General features: G+C 39.5%; 1 protein-coding gene and 1 pseudogene across 7 annotated transcripts in view; one reads left to right on the plus strand and one right to left on the minus strand.

Moving 5' to 3' along the window:
• Window positions 1-18,516, minus strand: part of MAPKAP1 (MAPK associated protein 1) — a 273,571-nt gene that overhangs the window by 210,240 nt on the left and 44,815 nt on the right. For 6 of the 7 annotated variants that reach the window (XM_008006232.3, XM_008006231.3, XM_008006238.3 and 3 more), the window contains one exon: window positions 10,853-11,001. The exons of the other annotated variant lie outside the window; for it this stretch is intronic. In XM_008006232.3, coding sequence (XP_008004423.1) covers window positions 10,853-11,001 — 149 coding nt within the window. The remainder of the gene's footprint in view (window positions 1-10,852; window positions 11,002-18,516) is intronic. 7 annotated transcript variants of the gene reach the window in all.
• On the plus strand, window positions 11,554-11,731 carry LOC119622359 (U2 spliceosomal RNA; annotated as a pseudogene).

The raw sequence follows: 18,516 nt of genomic DNA on the forward strand, positions 1-18,516 counted from the left end.
AGAGAAATGCAAATCAAAACCACAATGAGATACCATCTCACACCAGTTAGAATGGCAATCATCAAAAAGTCAGGAAACAACAGGTGCTGGAGAGGATGTAGAGAAATAGGAACACTTTTACACTGTTGGTGGGATTGTAAACTAGTTCAACCATTATGGAAAACGGTATGGCGATTCCTCAAGGATCTAGAACTAGATGTACCATATGACCCAGCCATCCCATTACTGGGTATATACCCAAAGGATTATAAATCATGCTGCTATAAAGACACATGCACACGTATGTTTATTGCGGCACTATTCACAATAGCAAAGACTTGGAACCAACCCAAATGTCCATCAGTGGCAGACTGGATTAAGAAAATGTGGCACATATACACCATGGAATACTATGCAGCCATAAAAAAGGATGAGTTTGTGTCCTTTGTAGGGACATGGATGCAGCTGGAAACCACCATTCTTAGCAAACTATTACAAGAACAGAAAACCAAACATCGCATGTTCTCACTTATAGGTGGGAACTGAACAATGAGATCACTTGGACTTGGGAAGGGGAACATCACACACCGGGGCCTATCATGGGGAGGGGGGAGGGGGGAGGGATTGCACTGGGAGTTATACCTGATGTAAATGATGAGTTGATGGGTGCTGACGAGTTGATGGGTGCAGCACAGCAACATGGCACAAGTATACATATGTAACAAACCTGCACGATATGCTCATGTACCCTAGAACTTAAAGTATAATAATAATAAAAATAAAATAAAATAAAATAAATTTATTTCAAAAAAAAAAAAGAAGAGTGACCAAAGCTGAATTCCCTGGCCTGTAGGAATACAACTGAAATTTGGACAAACACACCAAGTATAAGAAACCGGCTGAGATCCAAGCAGTAGACAGTATTCACCTACTATTTATCTACAGTGACCATCACATTTGCTCTCTGGTTTGTTGCTCGTGGTTCTGTTCCTCTGCTCGGTCAGGTGCACCTAATGTCATGGACCACTGTCATAGTCCTCAGCACTGGGCACGATCATTCATGTGAAGTATAGTTTCTCCACTTGATGGCCATATGGCCGCTCTTGTCTTTAAGTTCCCCGAGGGCAGTTAGCCCCATCTTATTTATCAGTGCATGGTACAGGGCTGGTATGCAATAAATGTTTGAAATGAGCCAGTACAGTTTGGTTCCCTTTTAAATAACGTATTCAATGGATAAAGATGTATGAACGAATCCACTCTGCACACCAGGAAAATCAATGAAATAGACAAACATTTGCGAGACACACACCAGATTCTACGTTTTGAAAGCATTCCCCTTCCCCAATCCCAATATCTTTTTTTTTTTTTTTTTTTTTTTAACATGTAAGGAAGTTAAGGCTTACAAGATGCAGTAACTTGCCCAACCCATATAACTGATAAAAAGATCTAAACCAGTCTGTCAGGTTTCAAGTCCACTGGTAAAGGAAAACCTTTTGTTTTTAAATTTTAAAAAATTTCAAACATTAACTGTTTTTGTTTTCGCCTAACAATGACTGCAAGAGTCTAGGAAAAAGAGCTGTGGTACTGGAATAGGAGAAAAAGGAGCTGAATATCAGCTCTGCCACACACTAATGGGGAATCCTGGAGCATGTCACTTTCTCTCTCTCAGCCTGTTCCCTCACCTGGAGCTAACACTCCCTAGATCACTGTTCTGTTAGGATAATTAAGAGGGAAGTTCCAATGTATATATAAAAGATTAACTCTTCAAAAGTTGTAGTTTTCCCATCTGTACCTCCCTACATCTCACTGATGTCAATAACCTCCCTAATCACAAAACTCTGGAATCTTAAAGCCAAAAAGAATCCAAGGTCATCTAAGCCACGTTCCTGGTTCTAAACATGCAGAAATCAAGGCTCAGAGATGAGAGATGACTTGTTCTACATCAGAAAGAAAGAACTGCATGGCCAGGACTAACACTCAAGTCTTCTGATTCTCTGTCAGTGTTCCTTCTACCACATGGCCTAGTAGTCCTGGAAATCAAGTTTCCATTTTGTGAGTATGAATGTCATTAATGAAAATAAAAATCTCCGCCCGGCACAGTGGTTCACACCTGTAATCCCAGCACTTTGGGAGGCCAAGGCGGGCTGCTTACCTGGTCAGGAGTTGGAGACCAGCCTGACCAACATGGTGAAACCCTGCCTCTACTAAAAATACAAAAATTAGCCAGGCATGGTGGTGCACACCTGTAATCCCAGCTACTTGGGAGGCTGAGGCAGGAAAATCACTTAAACCCGGGAGGCAGAGGTTACAGTCAGTCAAGATTGCACCACTGCACTCCAGCCTGGGCGACAGAGTGAGACTCCACCTCCAAAAAAAAAAAAAGAAAGAAAGAAAGAAAAGAAGAAAATAAAAACCTCTGAGAAAAACATCTGGATTCCATGCCCAGCTAGGTGACCCTAGGCTGTCATTTGATTTCTCTGGATAGAGGTCTTCCAGATAGTAAAATCAGGGTCTCATTCTTTGAGGGAGAAGACAATCTCTCCACGGCAAATCACACAGAGCAAAGTACTCCATGATGAGAAGGCTGAATGTAAAATCACACCATCCCTAGTACCCTCCATAAAGGATTGTCTCCTGGGCTAGACCTCAGTGCTTGATATTCATTCCAACCAGATTCCCTCTACTAACCTGGTAATTGATCAGGTAGTGAGAAGGTAGTACGATAACAGTAATCTCATTGTAACAAAAATATGTCCATGTTGTTTACTTCTTAGTCCCCTAACCTCCAAGAATTACAATCAACATGTCTTAAATGACACCTGACATCTGCCTCTTTAAAATTACTCTCTTGAAAATAAAAGAATAAAATTATCCTGTCGTTTTCTCCTCTGAATGGCCTGGTGAGTCGGGCTGGGCATCTGAGCGCACATCCCTGTCATCTGAGAGGAAGTGACTGATGGGAGAGGAAGTATCTGGAAGGTGACTAACGTCTAAAGGCAATTCCTTAGCCAGTTCCAAGGCTGGCTGACAAGCAAGAACAAAGAAGAGGCTTCTTGTTCCACTCTCACCTCAGAGAGCACTGCCTCAGATTCCCCAGACACAAACCAGACAAGTAGGGTATATCCCACCTCCCAAAAACATGTATAGTGTCTTCAAGGACACGGTAACAGACTATGATCTGTGGTCAGCAAGTCCAAAACAGCTGCCAATGGGAATGTCCACCTCATCTTTGGCCCTCTTTCAGGGCTTCCAAATTCAGGGATGGTCTCATTATCCATCCAGCTCCACAAGCCAGACACAGACCAGGAAATCATCCTTCAAACCCCCCTCTAACCCTGTTCCTTACATACATCATCAAATCCAACCACTTTTGCCTATTACTAAACATCTCTTGAATTCATTCACTCCATCTTCATCCTAACAAGCAAGCCCAAGTTACTCCTCTCTCACCCAGAGCACTGCAAAAAATGTCTTGATTACTCTCTCTATCCTCCCAAATCCTTCTCAGGGATATACTCGGCAGCACAGCCCCAGGGGTCTTTTCAAAACAGATTTGATGACCTCACCTCCGCATTTAAATCCTTGTTCAAGGCTTCCCCGTGCCATTAGGTTAAAGAGAACACCTCTACCAGTCACACCTGGTCTTCCCCCAGAGCTTCACCTTTCACTACCATCTATTTCACCCTAGGGCTCCTGTCACATAACTTTCTTTTGGTTCCTCAAAATTGCCAAATTCCACTTGCCTCAGACCTTCTGTTCCTCCTTTTTCCTCCGCCTGTTCTTAACTAGTTCTTACTCATCCTTTAGCTCTCAGATCAAAAGATTTTAACCCAAGCCTGACAAATATGTTCTTTCCACGGCAAGAGTCTGCCTTCCTTCGAAAAGCCTTAAACCCATGGTGAATTCTACCTCATGGAATTTTCAGAAGATGGCTCCACAACAAAGGAAGCCACCACAGACTGGCAAGGTTCACAGCTAACTGCAGAAATGAGGCCTAGACAGAGAGCTCAGAGTGGAAGAAGTTAGTTTTAAGAACTCAGCATAGAGGATTTAACTTTAGAGTAAAATGCCAAAAAATTTTGTTGTGACTCCTGTTTAACTCATTATGAACTGACCATCAAGACAAAAATCCCAATGTCTTCCCTTGGGATTTTCAGTATAACATGAAGCAACAGGAGAGAGATAATATAATGGTAAGGGGGAAATAATCTCACAAAGAGATGTCTTTAATGAAGTTGATCCTTCTTTTTCAGACACCATCTTGCTCTGTCACCTAGGCTGGAGTGCAGTGGTGCAATCACAGCTCACTGCAGTCTCAACCTCCTAGGCTCAAGTGATCCTTCCGCCTCAGCCTCCCAACATCCTGGGGTTACAGGCATGAGCCACTATGCCCAGCAATCCTTCTATACCATATACCGGAATATGTAAAAGGTAGTGAATATCTAATCTCCATCTTCTTTTAGAAAGAGACTAACAAAAACTGATCTATGAAAGGAAGACTAGCAAAATACAGTCACAGAGATAAGTAGCCAAGAGAATAACTGCTAAAATCATGTTGAGACTTTTCTTTAAAGAAGTATGTAGATTGGGTGCAGTGGCTCACACCTGTAATCCCAGCACTTTGGAAGGCCAAGACGGGCAGATCACCTGAGGTCAGGAGTTTGAGACCAGCCTGGCCAACATGGTGAAACCCCATCTCTATTAAAAATTTAAAAATTAGCTGGGTGTGTTGGCTGGTACCTGTAATCCCAGCTACTCGGGAGGCTGAGGCAGGAGAATCACTTGAACCTGGGAAGCAGGGGCTGCAGTGAACTGAGATGGTGCCACTGCACTCCAGCCTGGGCAACAGAAAGAGACTCTGTCTCAAAACAAAACAAAACAAAAGCATGTACATGAAGCCACTGAACAAGTGAGACAAATAGCTCCTAATTCAAAATATAGTCACTCTAGATTTGTTTCTTACTGGGCACTAAGCAAGCAAAGTCCTGGAGAACTCTTACTGAAAGGAGCAGGGGTGGACTTTCAGTATTATGCAGCCAACTTCTTTCTTCATTCATGGTTACCCCCGCACCCCCACCAGCTGGGTAGGGGGTGAGGGTAAAGGAGAAGGAAGTAAGGCCAGAAGACCCTTAGGCTCAAGGCCAGTGCCTCAGCTCAGGCAGCATTAAGTAAAAGCTGCCTTCTAGAAACATAGCCAACACTAAAAAGCCCAGGCTACATTTTTTTTTTTTTTGGAAAGAGATCCAGAAGCAAACGTAGTTTAACATATTAGAAGGGACCATTCCCACAAGAATAGCACATTTTCCAAGTTCAGATGAGGTGCCTTTTCCGCTAAGGGCAATTTTTCTTTTTACATGATTTCAATTCGCTGACCTTTTCTGAGTTTGCAACATTTCTCGGTGGCTTCATGCTTTTCTGAAAAGTTTTAAGTGACTTTCTTTGAAGAGAGCTATTTAATGCCAATGATTGTAGAAAACATTTGTTCATAATTATCCAGACATAGACTGGAACAATGCTGAAACAAGAGCAGCATGCAAAAATGTATTTAAGGACTATCATCCCAAAATGCTGCTAAAAGCTATTAACCAGTATGTGTTAATTGCCACAGCATTCATATTAATTTTCACTTCAGGCTCGACATTGTGGAATATTTCCCCTGATACATTTTAAACAAAGTTTAATTTAAGGAACTGCTTCTATCAACACTTATGAAAATTAACAGCCAAGCAATTAGCACTCATGAATTATCCCTTCCCCCATGCTCTCTGCAGCTTCCCTGTTAAAACAGTTTCTAACTGAGCAATGGTTACTTTCTAACAAGTTAACACAATCAAAGTCACAGTTGTCTATATGAACCAGAACTGGTTTGTTCTTTCAAGCACTTGTCAAGTCAAAGATTCCCCTTATATTTAGAAAATAGTATTTAGCTAGGCCCAAAAAGTAGGATATTTAACATTTTAGAAACTGCCAAGCAATCACCAATATTGAACAATTTTCTCACCCAAGGTTTAAAAAAAAAATAGCCATTCCCCCACCCACCCAAAGGAAGTAATTACTTGTCTCAATCTTTCTAGTGGAGGACGAGAACCCCACTGGATTCCCTGAACTTCAACGTGCAGACCGTTTTCACCCCCACTCTGCTGTACTTCTTCTTTAAGACACTATTCTAAAATCCCGGCTTTTACAAACACATTCCCTCTCACTCAGTACTGTCAACCACATAATGAAGTACGTGAGAGAGACATGGTCACTGTCCCATCGTCAGTGCCGTGTCACCCCTTTACAAAGAGAAAGCAGCAGAAGTGGAATATTTGTTCCCTATGTGCTACACATCCTGCTCATTTCATCCTCCTGGGGAAGATACACAGTCATCATTTCTTTCACCTATCAGGACTGGAACTTGTAGAGAAGAAACATTTTTTCCTTCTACCCTTGTAAATGCTTGGCTGAGGCCCCTGTAACAAGAAACAGAGTAACAAAAGACAAGCACACAAATTTATTTAACCTAAATTTTACATGGCATAGAGCCTTCATAAGAAAAGACCCAAGAAACTGTTGGTTAAATCTGAGAGTTTTTACATTAAGTCTGACGAAAAGTGGAGAGTCATGTGGAAAATATAACAGGATGAAGGTAGGAAGTAAGTGTTGTCAACTGCGGGGAAATTTAGCAAAGCCTGTTCTTTAAGATTCATCTTCGGAGATGAGGATGCTCCTTTCCTCCAGGCAGAGGGAGAACACATCTCACATGAGGGCCTTGTGACCTGCTTAGGGGAGATGGGCAGGGGAAGATCAGAGTTATTCCCGCCATTTCTCAAGTTCCTTCAGCTTATGATACTCAGTGTTCCAAGGTGCCACATTCTGGGGTAGTGTATCCTGAACCCCAAGCTTCATGAGGTTAAGTAGCTAGCCTGATGTCACACCAAAAGTGGAGACACGGGGATTCGAACTGAGGCTTTACTACAGAATAGGTCGCTTTACTAAATGATGCTGCCTCTCACTGTGCTAGATGCTTCATCCTAGCATTATCCTATTTCATGGTCTCAGGAGCCTTGTGAGGAACTCACACTCATCTCCTTTCAGAGGTGAAAAAAACTGACTGAGATGACACAACTTGCTAATCAGTTCCCCAGCACCCCCCCCCCCCCGGCTTCTTTTTTTATTAGTAACTGTATTGACAGGAAATGGGTACTTGAACTTCTGATGGTCTACTAAGGATAATATCTGCAAATGTAATTTGACCAGAATAGTGATAATGTGCTAGCAAAAGAGTCTCAAGAAAGTGATACGGCATAAATGGATAGGGTTAGATTTCCTTCTTAAAACATAACCTAATGTGAAACAGGTGGAGAAACAGGGCAGAAAATCCACATATTTTGAGGCACTTAAATCAGTACTGAATGTCTACTGCCTCTCAGCAAAGCCCACTCCCAGATCACCTCAAAGCAACCTCCTGTCACAACCAACAGCTCCCACATCCAGTGAAATCAGGACTGGCACAAGAAGTTTTCCAATTGTCTCAACCTCTAGAATAGAGGTTTTGTGTTGTTAATGAGGCTATTCAGGGGTTCCATTCTCAACAATGCTTAAGAATTCAGGCAGATACTTGAGGCTGGTTTTGCGGGTCTGACCAAAGCATGCCCTAAAACTGCTTGGCAATCAACCTTGAACTTTTTTCAAATGATCAGTAAACAGTTATTGATAATGCAGACTCTAAAAGAGATCACAGACAGCATCACCAACATGCTAAAGAAATAGTATCAACATGATACACCTGACCCCCAAAATTGTCAAAATTACAAGGCACATATGCCTAAGTACAGCCTTTCCCTCTCAGTTTCATGCCTTAAAAAATTATTAGCTAACCACAATTTAAAAAAGCTTTTTATAAAATTATTAACCAGCTACAGGAACCAAAAATTACTTGGAAATATTCACTTTAATTTAGAACAATAGTTAAGTGAGGCTCACCCTTAGAATCATTAAAACCAACAATCCAGTTGGCACAAACTGTTAAGAACACTAGATGTGCCTGCTTGACTAAAATGTAACAGTAAAGCCATGGCAAAAGCAAAATCTTTTCTTCAAATCTAACACTAATCTTAAGAAGGATTTCACAGCAGTTAGTCTCTTGAGAAAATATATAATTAAGTAGTTTTTTAGCATATTTAATTAGACCCCAAACTCTTCCCTGTCCCCTTCTCTCCCCAATTATGTACTATTTGCCCAGGAGACCTAAGCAACTCAGTTAATTATGTAAATAAGGCAAGAGTTATTCCCAAGAAAAGCATTGTGAATATTTGTAGGAGGGAAAAAAACTGTACATATTTTAGAGGCTTTAACAAACCTTTGTGGAAAAAAAAAATAGGAGTATCAAAATACGTAGCAAACCCTTATACTTGAGGCAAAAAGCATGGCGTTCCAATGATAAGACAGTGAATCATTAAAACAAGACACTCATTTCATTTCTTAAATATGAGCCGAATAAAAATAAAATAATTTTAAGTTACAACAGTAACAAAAATTTAGTGCTGAATGTCAGATGATTTATGGGAAGAATCAATCTGGAAATTATTAGAGTCGACTCTCACAGAAAAGGCTTTATTATCAAGGGGTTGACATGATCTTAACTCTAGAGGCAGCCATGGTGCTGTTATAACTACTACAATCCCATTATTATGCAATCACAAAATGCTAATTTGATCATTTTGAGGTGTTATTTGAATAGTCATTTTAATTTCTAGGTTACAAAAAGGCTTGACTCAAGTATAATTCTCTATTAATCATTAAGATGTCATTGTATATCATATTGATGCATTTCACAAAGATAAAGAAAGACTAATTTAATATGTACAGTACAATATCCTTCAAATATTAGCCATTTTCATTACATATCTGCCAAATGCATCAATATTAATAGATGAGAACAAGGGTTTAATTGTATTTTAGCAATTGTAATATGTAAGATAATAATATAATAGCATCACATAAGATAGACTTATCAATATCTAAATCTTTCTTAATCAATGCATAATGGTGATTGCTCTGCACTCACATCCTTTGTGGATTACAAATGGTCTTGCTATGACAAAAGCATTGAGAGTCTTCAGTGTAAACACACATCTAGCGAGAATAATTCCTTTGTGACTAAGGAAATGGTTTACTTTTTATTTTCCTGCTGGTACTTCAGTAGTTAGATATATACACACCAAGCAGAGTTCACAACCTTGTGACAAATCCAAACCTAAGTAATTAACAATAAAGTCTATGGTATAAAGAGAATTCTAGAGTATTTTAAAAGATCTGTGCTTTTTTTATATATATATAAACACATTATCACACATTAACTATTCCAGAAATTACATCCTCAAACAATGAGATGGTATCACGCAATGGAAGCAAATAAATTCCAAATGCTTACCCTAATCCCAACAATAACTTCTCACATGTCTAAATGTATCCATTGTAGTATTTTTTTTTAAATCCTATATAGTCCAACTTGCCATTTTCCAGAGGCTGATATTCCTGTCCCCTGGGAGAACTCCTTTCTCTGTGCTACATTCCACAAAACTGGAGAAAGAGAAGCTTTACATCAATACAGTCTGTAACTTACTAAAAGTGCTCTCAGGTGTTTTTTGGAGGAAACTTCCTGAGCATATTAGGATCTTTATATTATTTATGCATTTTGTTTCTAGTTTTTGCTCTTCTCTCCCGGAAACATCAATAACCTCATGTGCCGATGGCCACACATGCTTACTTAAACCTATGGAAACCTGCTGAAATGTAGGAAGTAAAAGTCTTTCGAAGAGAAAACATCTCTGCTCAAAGAGGACAACTGACAGAACCAGCTCATGAAAAAATAAATAAATAAATAAAATTCAAGCAGAAGCAAAAAGCTGTATGTTTATTAACTGCAATGGCATTGAAATAAGACAGATTATACATGACACCTCCAGGCAAAGAGCTATCACTCAGCACTCCACAACACTACCAGACAGCAAACATCATGGCAATAAATACAAAAATCAACCGCTGCTGTCTTCTGAACAAGGCCCTGCTCAGGTCAGTACAGAGACACAAGAAGGCACGGGTTGGGGGAAGGGGTGCTGCACATGAAACTAGGATCCACCTGAAATAGTGACCATATTTCTAAAAGGAAAACAAACACACTTCCATTTTATAACAGCAAACTGTTAGCACAAACAGGCAAAAAACAAAGTTAGCCTCCATAGCAAGTGTCAAGATCCCCCTACAGTGAAATACTGAAGTGCAAGCAATAGCCTAGGATTCTGAAAGCTCAGATCTCAACAATTTCTACAATTATAATAAAGAATCAGCCAAGACAATGCAAACTGCCTCCCAGAACCACTTTCAAGGCTTTCCCAACACAATTAGAACTTGATTAATCACAATCTAACTAATCCAACTTCTCAAGTATACTTAGGAGATAAAACAGATTAAAAATATACACATATATATTTCTCTCTCCCTTCCTCCCCCTCCTCTTTCTATCATATATATAAATATATATACACCTATAAACATATATATATACTATACATATATATGTATATATACATTTGGGAGGATTAAAATACAACAGTCCTGAGATATCTATACACAGAGAAACAAGAGAATGAGAGAGCACAGGACTGTTTTTGTTTTAATCCTCCCAAATATATTACTGTGGAAACAATACTGAACCTAAATTCATACCTTTACATCAACAGTCTAAGAAAATGTGGAGTGACATTCTGTAACTGTCAACTGACATTCTATGAAGCATTTCTGAAACCCTAAATCTAATAATAATACCAACAACAACTCCACTCAATTACAGTTTTACTTAAAGGGACAAAGTCTCATTTTTACTTACCTTGCCATCAAATTTGGAATACTCGTTAAAGGGGTTATTCAGCTGCAGAGGGCACTGTTCTAGGCGTACAGATAATATTGACTGCTTTCCAGAAATTGGAGGCTTCTCTTTGAGAGACTTTTTTTCAAACAGTGACTTTAACTCCTGGGCTGTGACACAAGAGGAAGAAAAACATCCTGTGATTACACAGAGACAACTTGTCCACCTTCCCTAAAAAGTCTTCCTTAGAACCTGAAGGAAAAAGCATCCAGAGGCATGTTCAGGTCGGACGTATGCAGAAAGCCCCACAATATACTGTGCACTGAAAAGGCAGAGCACAGAAAAACGTGCAGGCCAGGATAGTCAATTTGGAAGGAGAAGGGGTTAAGGGAGGGGGGAGAATCAGACAAAGCAACAACGGAGCCATTTTATAAGAAGAGCACTCACAGCCAGGAGACCTAAGCTTTGGCCCGGCTTTGCTAACAGCAAGCTATGTGATAGTGAACACTTCTCTAAATCTCTCTGGGCTTGTCAAACTAGATAATCTCAAAGATCTCTCCTGCCTCTAATATTATGTGATTTTGGAATTCTAGTTCTTCAAGGTCAAGATCTACATATTAATCCTCTAACACTCTCCAGTTGCACCTTGCACAAACTCTTGACGCCAAAGATGAAGAGGAGAAAAAAAGAAAGGATATTTATAGTAACAGTAGCTAACATTTATTGCTTCTTGGCCTTTTGGCTAAGATCAAGTGTAGTAACAGTAGCTAACATTTATTTAGCAATTCAATATATCTCATTTAATCCTCATAACAAGCCTCTGAGGTAGATACTAGCATTATCTCAGATTTGTCAATGTGGAAACAAGCTTAGAATATTCTGATTAGCCCTGGACCACACAGCTAATAAGTAACAGAACTAGAATTTGCACCTGACCAAGGTTCTTATACATTAGGGCACTAATGAACAAGGTAAGACTAACTCAATAAATTTTGTTGCATGAATGAATGATTGAAATAATTCAGATTATTATTAAATCTGAATCGTCAGTTCTTATTCATTAGTGAACCAAGACAAGTTTCGTATCTTTTCAAAGATCATTTAATTCTCTAAATCAATTGGTGGTAGCTAGATGATAAGTGACTATCAGGAAATGTCCACACTTAAAGTTTTAAAATAAATCAATCTGAGACTTTAAAATCTGCAATAAACATGTTCAACCCCATTCCACTTTAGCATTGTCAAATTAAACCGAGAGAGAACAGAACTCTGTAACAGTCACTTAGAACTTTCAAAAAAAATGTAACTGCAGCTGGGCACCATGGCTCAAACCTGTAATCCTAGCACTTTAGAAAGGCAAGGTGGGAGGATCACTTGAGCACAGGAGTTCGACATAATCAACATATTAAACACAGATTTGAAGAGAATTAGACTGTAATTTGATTAAAAGTAATATTTTAAATATAGGAAGTACTTTTCTACCTGAATCTATGACCAGTTTCATGGTTATAACTGGGAAAGAAATGATCCTTTATTAAGCATCTGTTATGAGCCAGGATCAATACTAGGTATTTTCCTCACCTGGCACAGTCACAGTCTTCACAGATACTAAGAGAGATGTTACTACTAGCTCCATGAAGAAACTGAGGAATCCCAAACTTAAGTAATGTATAGACTTCACACAGCTGTTACCAACAGGGTTCGGTGCAAGGTGATGCTATGATTAACCCTTTCATTCTCAGATATTCACACTCAGACCTCTCTCCCCAACCTAACGTCTCCTCCCCTCTTCCTCCTTTGTCGAGGCTTGGAGAACAGAAACAACCAAAAAGAACTTTTGCATGCTCTCATCTGCTCTTCTATCTGCCTGTCCTCCTATTACCATGGATGAACTCCCTCTGCCCTTACCTTAAGCCAGCCCTTCCTTGTGCACTAGATCCCATCCCTCTTGCCAACTCATGAACAGCTCTCCAGCAATTCTCTTCTCTCTCTCTTCCATTGTCACTTTTTCTCTTACTGAATTAGGCACATTGGCACACAGTACTGAAACACTGCTCGTAAAAAAAAAAAAAAATCTGCTCTCTATCCCATACTCCCTCCCTTCTGGTTACTACCATATTTTTTTCCTTCTTAAAATGTCATCTATATTCTTTCTGTCCAGTACCTCCACTTCCATTCAATCAAATCTACTCCAAGCAGGCATATTCAGGTCACGCTACTCCACCAAAGCAGCTTTCATCGAAGTCACCAATGATCCCTTTGTTGCTAAATCTGTTGGTCAATTTTTAATCCTCATCTTACAAGATGTCTTGGCAGCATTTGACACGGTTCATCACTCCCTCCTGTTTTAACATTTTTTTCACTTGCTCCCCAGGACTCCACTCTATCTGGCTTTTATACTGTCTCTCAGGCTACTCCTTCTTGGTCCCTCTGCTGATTCATCTCATTTCCCCCTTGAATCACTGGTATTTCCCAAGGCACAGCACTTGGACCTCTTCTCAATCTACATTCACACCACTGGTGATCTCATCCAGTCATATCCTTTTAAATACCATCGATAAGGGGCAAAACTAAATTGTGGTGACATAAATCAAAACAATGCTTGCCTCTGGGGAGTGGAATGACTAAAAAGGAGCACAAGGGAACTTCTTTGGGGTGACAGAATTGCTCTATACTTGTCTGGGATGCTAGTTATATAAATGTATATATCTGTCAAAAGTCATTGAGCTGTACATTTAATAGCTGTACATTTCACTATATGTAAAGCATACCTCAAAAAAAGTAAATAAATAAAAAGGGAAACCCCAAGTAAATATCCTGTATATGCTACTAACTCTCAATGGTTATTTTTAACCCTAAACACTCCCTGAAATTATAGACATCCAACTTTCTACTGGACACTTTCACTTGGATGCCCACCAAGCACCTCAAGTGTTACCTATCCGTAACTAAACTCTTGATCTTTCCCCGAAGCTCCCATTCCCACAGTCTCCTCAGTTAATGGCAATTCAGTTCTGATAGGCCAAAAACTTGGGAGTCATCCTGACTTCTCACATCCTACATCCTACCCATCAACCAATACTTCAAAAGCTATTCAGAACCGTGGCAACCGCTAGCACCACTGTATTATCATCATCACCTTCAAACCCGCTTTACTGTTTCTGCCCTTGCCTACTCCATCCTGACGCTTGTTTCTTCCTGACATAGCCGCCAATATGAGTCTTTTAAAATACAAGTTACAAACTTCAGAATGAGGAGAAAACTTGATAAATCTGACCACATAAAAAGAAAACACTTTTGTATGGGAAAAAAGTAAAAAGACAAATGATAAATTAGGAAAGAATAAAGGTCAATATTCCTAATATACAAATATTCTGAAAGTAAAGAAGACACTGAACAACACAGATAGAAAAATAAGACAAAAAATATGAAATGTTCACAGAAAAAGAAATGTAAACAGCTCTTAAATGGAAAGATTCTCAACCACATTCATAAGAGACATGCAAATTAAAACTACATTTCACCAGATTGGCAAAAATCTAAAAGTTTGAGGCTCTGAGGACATAGACACTCTGTATGTTACCGGTGGGTAACAGCAAAAGTCCTATGAAAGGGAATTCAGAAGATCAAGGAAAATCATATCTTCATTTACCCTGTGACCCAACAATACCACTTAGATACATTAGTAAAACAAAATCTTTAAAAATATGCATAAAACTATTCCCTGCAGTGCCATTTGCAAAAGCCTACAAACAATCAAACATCCCTGACTGGGGCATGGGTTGGCACTGGTACATCTGTATCATAGAGTAGTATGCAGCTGTAAAATGGAATGAAGCTTATCTCTATATATTGCTCCAGAAAAATCCTCAGAATATATTACTAAATGAAAAAAATTACATATTGTACAAAACAGTATGTATATTATGTTATCTTTAATCTAAAAAAGGGGGATATAAACATAAATATGCTTATATATAGTTTTAAAGGGACAAAAAACCGTTTTAAAAATGACTATAAAAGAGTGAAGGGAACAGAAGGTGAAGCTAGATTTCTCTGACTTTATCTTGCTTTATGTTTTTGACTTTGAAGCCATTTTAAATAATTATAAAAGAAAATTAAAAGTGTAACCTCTAAAAACAAAGGCAAAATGAAATAAATGAACCTAAGTATAATAATGACTTGGCAGATTAACCACAAAGAGGGGAATTATTTTAAATAACTTTGTTACTCAGCAAATGACCCAATTTCTTCAACAAATAAATTATAAGAAAAAAAGTGAAAGAGAAGCTATAGATTAAAAAATGAGACATTAACCAAAGTAGTAGATGGATCTTAGAACCAAACATGAACAAACCAATAGGGGAAAAAGAAAAATTTGAGATGATTTGGAAATAATGAACAATAATTGGATATTTAATAATATTAAATAAGTATTTCTTGGCCAGGCACTGTGGCTCACAACTATAATTCCAGCACTTTAGGAGGCCAACATGGGCAGATCACTTGAGCCCAGGAGTTCAAGACCAGCCAAATCCCATCTCTACAAAAAATGCAAAAATTAGCCAGGAATGGTGACTTGTGCCTGTAGTCCCAGCTGCTTGTGAGGCTGAGGAGGAAGAAACGCTTGAGCCCAGGAGGTTGAGGTTGTAGTGAGCCATGTTCATGCCACTGCATTCTAGCCCCGGTCAAAGTGCAAGACCCTGCTTCAAAACAAAAATTTTTTTTCTGACAGGGCATGGTGGCTCACGTCTGTAATCCCAGCACTTTGGGAGGCCGAGGTGGGCAGATCACAAGGTCAGGAGATCGAGACCATCCTGGCTAACACAGTGAAACCCTGTCTCTACTAAAAATACAAAAAATCAGCTGGGCGTGGTGGCAGCGCCTGTAGTCCTGGCTACTCAGGAGGCTGAAGCAGGAGGCAGAGCTTGCAGTGAGCCGAGATCACGCCACTGCACTCCAGCCTGGGCAACAGAGCAAGACTCTGTCTCAAAAAAAAAAAAAAAAAATTTCTTTATAATATTATAAAGTTTTATTATGTGTTAAAAATACATAGTTTTATTATGTGTTAGAAATACAAAGTATTTAGGTATGAAATTATATAGTAGCTGGAATTTGCTTAAAAATCATCTGGGAGGGCCGGTAGTAAAATGTATACATTAAACAGGACCAGCCATGTACTGATCATTGTTGAAGCTGGCAGATGAGTGAAGGGAGTTCACTAAACCATTCTCTTTACTTCTGTTTACGTCTGAAATTTTCTACAATAAAGTTTTTTTTTTTAAGGAAATTTAACTGGGGGAAAAGAAGTCACATATCACATCACTATGCTGATCAATTCACCTCAGAGAAAAAATACAATTCCTTACCAGACCGTCCATGACTAGGAACCCCACTACTGACTTCTCTGATCCCACTCTTCCCATGCTTACTGTGCTCTAACCAACAGGCATTCTTCCTTGCTATTCTATTTTTTGAATACACCAGGTACATTTCTGCCTCAGAGTCTTTGCACTTGCTATTTCCTCCTCTTAGAACACTCATCCCCTGATATCTGCATGACTCACTCCTCCACTTCCTTTAGATCTCTGCTCAAACAGTACCTTCCTAATGAGGCCTTCCTTGGCCACCCTACACAAAATAGCAAAATTCTCTGCCTAGCATTCCTTATTCCCCTTACCTGGCTATATTCTTCTCCATGCCATTTATCCATTCTGGCATATTATGTTTACTGTTTATCCTCAATTGAATATAAGCCCCCTGAAGACAAGGACTTTGTCTTGTTCACTATTTGTTGAAGGAATAATTTATTATTTTTTAATAATAAATATTTGTTGAATGAATAACTCTGCACCAGAGAAGAAGAAGAAGTTGCTGAGGTAGGGTATAGGAAGGGAGGACAGAGAGAGCACATGGGCAGAAAGAAGCCAAGACAAGATGGGGGAAGTCATGAGAGCCTTTCCTTCTGGTTTCAAGCCATTCATAAGGCAGAGTTATACTTCTTGAAAGCCCTCCTTGAAGTAGCTTTTTGTTATTAGCAACTGAAAAGTCCTAACCAATATAAATAGTTGGATTCGCCTACAAACACCAAACTAAAAAAAAAAATAGCCTGGAAATTTAATTATCATCAGCTTTATGAAAAAGCACACACTATAGCATTCAGAAGATGAGAATGAGTATTAGAACTTATGCATGGAACACGTTAGAACTATAAGGATTTAGGGAGTGACGGGATACAAAACAAATATATTAAAATAACAGATTTCGGCCAGGTGTGGTGGCTCATGCCTGTAATCCCAGCACTTTGGGAAGCCCAAGTGGGTGGATTACCTCATGTCAGGAGTTCGAGACCAGCCTGGCCAACATGGTGAAACCCCGTTTCTACCAAAAATACAAAAATTAGCCAGGTGTGGTGGTGGGTACCTCTAATCTCAGCTACTTGAGGGGCTGAGGCAGGAGAATCACTTGAACCTTGGAGGCGGAGGTTGCAGTGAGCCAAGATCACGCTACTGTACTCCAGCCTAGGCAACAAGAGCAAAACTCCGTCTCAAAAATAAATAAATGAAAATTAGAATTAAAAAAAACAGATTTATTTACAAAACACCAACAACAAACTTATGAGGAAGAAGACCCTATTTATAATGGTAGGCTGGGTGTGGTGGCGTGTGCGTGTTGTTCCAGCTATTCGGGAGGCTGAGGCATGAGAATAGCTCGAACCCAGGACGTGGAGGTTACAGTGAGCTGAGGTCGTGCCACTGCAATCCAGCCTTGGCGACAGAGCGAGACTCCATCTCAAAAAAAAAAACAAAATAAAAATACAATGGTAACACAAAATATGTGGAAATAACGTTAATAAGAAATGTAAAAGTATGGGATCTATATGGAGATAACCAAAACATTTTATCTTTATGAACTACTTGTATACACAAAAAATACAAAAAAGATCATATGAAATATGATTTGAGGTTGGGCATGGTGGCTCACACCTGTAATCCCAGCACTTTGGGAGGCCAAGGCAGGAGGATTGCTTGAGTCAAGGAGTGTAAACCAGCCTTAGCAACACAGGGAGACCCCGCATCTACAAAACATTGTAAAAATTGGCCAGGCAAGGTAGCCTGCACCTGTGTGGCATAGTTACTCGGGAGACTGAGGCAGGAGGATTGCTTGGGCCCAGGAAGTCAAGGCTGCAGTGAGTCATGATCGTGCCACTGCACTCCAGCGTGGGTGACAGAGCGAGACCCTGTGTCAAAATATATACATATATATTTTTTATATTAAATATTGAATATTGTTTAAAATATATACACTCACATGTATAAATGAAATCTAAAATAAATACATCAAGAGGGTAACAACAGCAGTTGCCTCTGAATGTGAGATTACAGGTAACTTATTTTCATTTTTAAATTTTTTTCTACACAATTTCTTATTTTGCTTTTTGAGACAGGGTCGCCCTTTGTTGCCCAGGCTGGAGTGCTGTGGTACCCCCATGGCTCACTGCAGCCTTGACCTCCTGGGCTCAAGTGATCCTCTCATCTCAACCTCCTGAGTAGCTGGGACTACAGGAGCACACCACCATGCCCAGCTAATTTTGTGTGTGTGTGTGTGTGTGTGTGTGTGTATAGACGGGATCTCGCTATGTTGCTAGGGCTGGCCTCGAACTCTTGGGCTCAAGTGATCTTCCT

The sequence above is a fragment of the Chlorocebus sabaeus genome, chromosome 12 (assembly GCF_047675955.1).
Source record: "Chlorocebus sabaeus isolate Y175 chromosome 12, mChlSab1.0.hap1, whole genome shotgun sequence".
Classification (NCBI taxonomy): domain Eukaryota; kingdom Metazoa; phylum Chordata; class Mammalia; order Primates; family Cercopithecidae; genus Chlorocebus; species Chlorocebus sabaeus.